Source organism: Charadrius vociferus, unplaced genomic scaffold (assembly GCF_000708025.1).
Source record: "Charadrius vociferus isolate BGI_N301 unplaced genomic scaffold, ASM70802v2 scaffold141, whole genome shotgun sequence".
Taxonomy (NCBI): Eukaryota; Metazoa; Chordata; class Aves; order Charadriiformes; family Charadriidae; genus Charadrius; species Charadrius vociferus.
Genome location: NW_009647743.1, coordinates 1,432,456 through 1,435,107, shown reverse-complemented (window position 1 = coordinate 1,435,107; position 2,652 = coordinate 1,432,456). Strand labels below are relative to the sequence as shown.

Sequence of the window (2,652 nt, the reverse complement as noted above, 5' to 3'; positions counted from 1 at the left end):
CCTGCCTACTTGTTAGACCGACTCCATGCCGACTGAGTCATTAAAAGTAGCTTTCCCTCAGTTTTAGGAACTCTGATACCTAAATATGCAAGGATCTAGAAAAGCAACCTCCCCACACCAACTTTCTAGGAAATAATCAGAAATAATACTCTTTCATTAATACCTCTTTTAAGAACAGCTGCTCAGAACCAGCACTTCAGACTAATGACATGGAAAATTGTTTTTGCAGATCTGCCCACTCCTGTTACAAAAATCTTGCTTTGCAGCTTTTTTTTTGTTCCCCTTCCACACCCAATAAAGTTTCTATAATTTAACGACTTCCTTCCAGCTTCTGAAATATTTTAATTTTGAATAGGTTGTTCTTTGCGCATTGCTCTTCCCATGCAAGTTAAAAATCTTACCTTGTTTCAGAGTTGTAGATGTTTGATTTCGCATTCTCTTTATTAAAGGAAACTCCTGACAATTTTTTATGTCAATCCATACCAGACTGGTGGAAGTCCTTTCATGTCTCCCTTGGAGTATCAATTGTATTTTTTTCCTTCAAAGTATTTTTGCACACACAGACATTGTTGATCCGAGACATCTGATTGACTATATGAAAGAGTAAAGTGCATCAAAGCATTCTGAATTATTTAGTTGTAAATTTTACAATGTAGCCTGTAATACTAAATAAAAAGCATAGCTGGCATTTCCACTTTCATACTAAAAACCTTCCACAGTCATTATTTTATATTATTCGTTAGGAATCCTAACAAGAAGTAAAATTAAAAGGGAATATATTGGAATATGAGTAGTTGCTGCAGTCCTTTCAACGTAGTCCTTATCCTTAGGCAACGTACAGGATGTCTGATGTTTTCATTAGTTATTAATTATACTTGCTTTGCTAATTTCATTCTAGAGACAGAAATACCACTGGTCAGGAAACACCAAGTATAACTCTTTCTACTTCAAATGATATATATAACAGGTATGAGAAAACGTCTGTAGTCGTCTTTTTGTAAAAGTGCATTCTCTTAACCGCTTCCACCCCCCTTTTAAGACCTCTGGCAATAAAGCTAAATTGCTGTTCCTTTGAACAGGCAGATGATTAAACATTCTCACCATTCTATAATACAATTTCCATTTTATTTTAAACATACTTTGCATGATATAAAAATATTGATCACAGTGAGCTTTAACAATTGTTACTGCTATAAACAGAAATGCTGCACAATGGTTTTAGTGGAAATAAATTATATAGTCATTATCTCTTTTAAAAAAAAAAAAATCACAAGAAGAAGAACCTAGGCTGTTTGGTCATTGGCAGAAAATAAGTCCTTATTGAGTTCTTTACAAAACATGAACCCCAGTTATTTTCTACATTTGCTTTCCGCATCTTGAGGAAAGCACAATGCGTCTGTCTCTGAAAGCCCCACAGGGTCTCTGGTGAACATTTAATTCCAAATATTAGCAAAGTTTGTTCCTTTGTTGTTCCTTTGTTCTAGTGGAAAAATGTACACCGAAATAGCGAGTAGTGCTCTCTTCACTAATTCATAAGTGGTCTTTTCCAATATGTGGGTACACAGCGGCACACTTCTTCACTAAAATAAAATCCGGCATCACAGCGTTTCGTTCGGACTGTACACGGCGGTCTGTAACAACTAAAGAAATGAAGAAAAGCGGGCATTAATGAAACATGATCATTTCTACTAACCTGGAGTAGAAATCTGTGTACATTTAGGCTCCAATTTCATGACGGGATATTTAATTCCTACAAATACAGATCTTTTAACTTTTGTTTATGTTCTCGCAACTACTTTGAATTGGACCGTTCTTCACAAAAGACAACGAAAGAATAAGAATAATGAATCTTTCAAGAGAAATTATTCTATTGCAACAGTTACTCATGAATATTTTTAATGTATTGCCTGGTTGCAGTCACATTCTAATCTTGAGCAGTACTTTATTAAATTTAATTTTGAAAATGTGGTGACGTTTTTCTCTACTTAAATCAGCTTGTTATGACCTACTGTGTGCTGCCAGTTTGAGGTGGCAATGCAGAATCAGGTGATGAGCAAATTTACCATTTTCTTACCCAGGACTGTTTCTTTCCTTATTCACTGCTGCAATCAGCCTGAGAGAGGTTTCTCTGCCTGTGTTACACTGTGACTCAGATCTGGAAAATGAGAATGTATTTCCTTCAAGCTGCGAACTCCTATAGCCGCTCCCTGAGGCCAGTGGGGATGTACCTACACTTCACATTGCATCTCTCCATCCAATAGATCAGAGCCTGCACCTTTATAGAATCATAGAATTGCTGAGGTTGGAAGGGACCTTTAAGATCATCAAGTCCAACCATTAACCTACCCTGACAAAACCACTTCTAAACCATGTCCCCAAGTACCACATCTACCCTTTTTTTTAACACCTCCAGGGATGGCGAATCCACCACCTCCCCGGGCAGCCTGTGCCAATGTTTAATAACATTAATAACAATAAAAAATATTTCCCAATATCCAATCTAAACCTGCCCTGACATAACTTGAACCCACTTCCTCTTGTCCTATCACTTGTCACCAGGGAGAAGAGGTCAGCCCCCACCTCTCTACCCCCTCCTTTCAGGTAGTTGTAGAGGGCGAGAAGGTCTCCCCTCAGCCTCCTCTTCTCCAGGCT

The 2,652-nt window shown here is 37.6% G+C and overlaps 1 protein-coding gene across 1 annotated transcript in view; it reads right to left on the bottom strand.

Moving 5' to 3' along the window:
* Positions 1–1,094: 1,094 nt before the first annotated feature.
* Positions 1,095–2,652, bottom strand: part of VEGFC (vascular endothelial growth factor C) — an 88,642-nt gene continuing 87,084 nt past the window's right edge. The window contains exon 9 of the mRNA XM_009882021.1: positions 1,095–1,640. Coding sequence (XP_009880323.1) covers positions 1,526–1,640 — 115 coding nt within the window. The 3' untranslated portion in view covers positions 1,095–1,525. The remainder of the gene's footprint in view (positions 1,641–2,652) is intronic.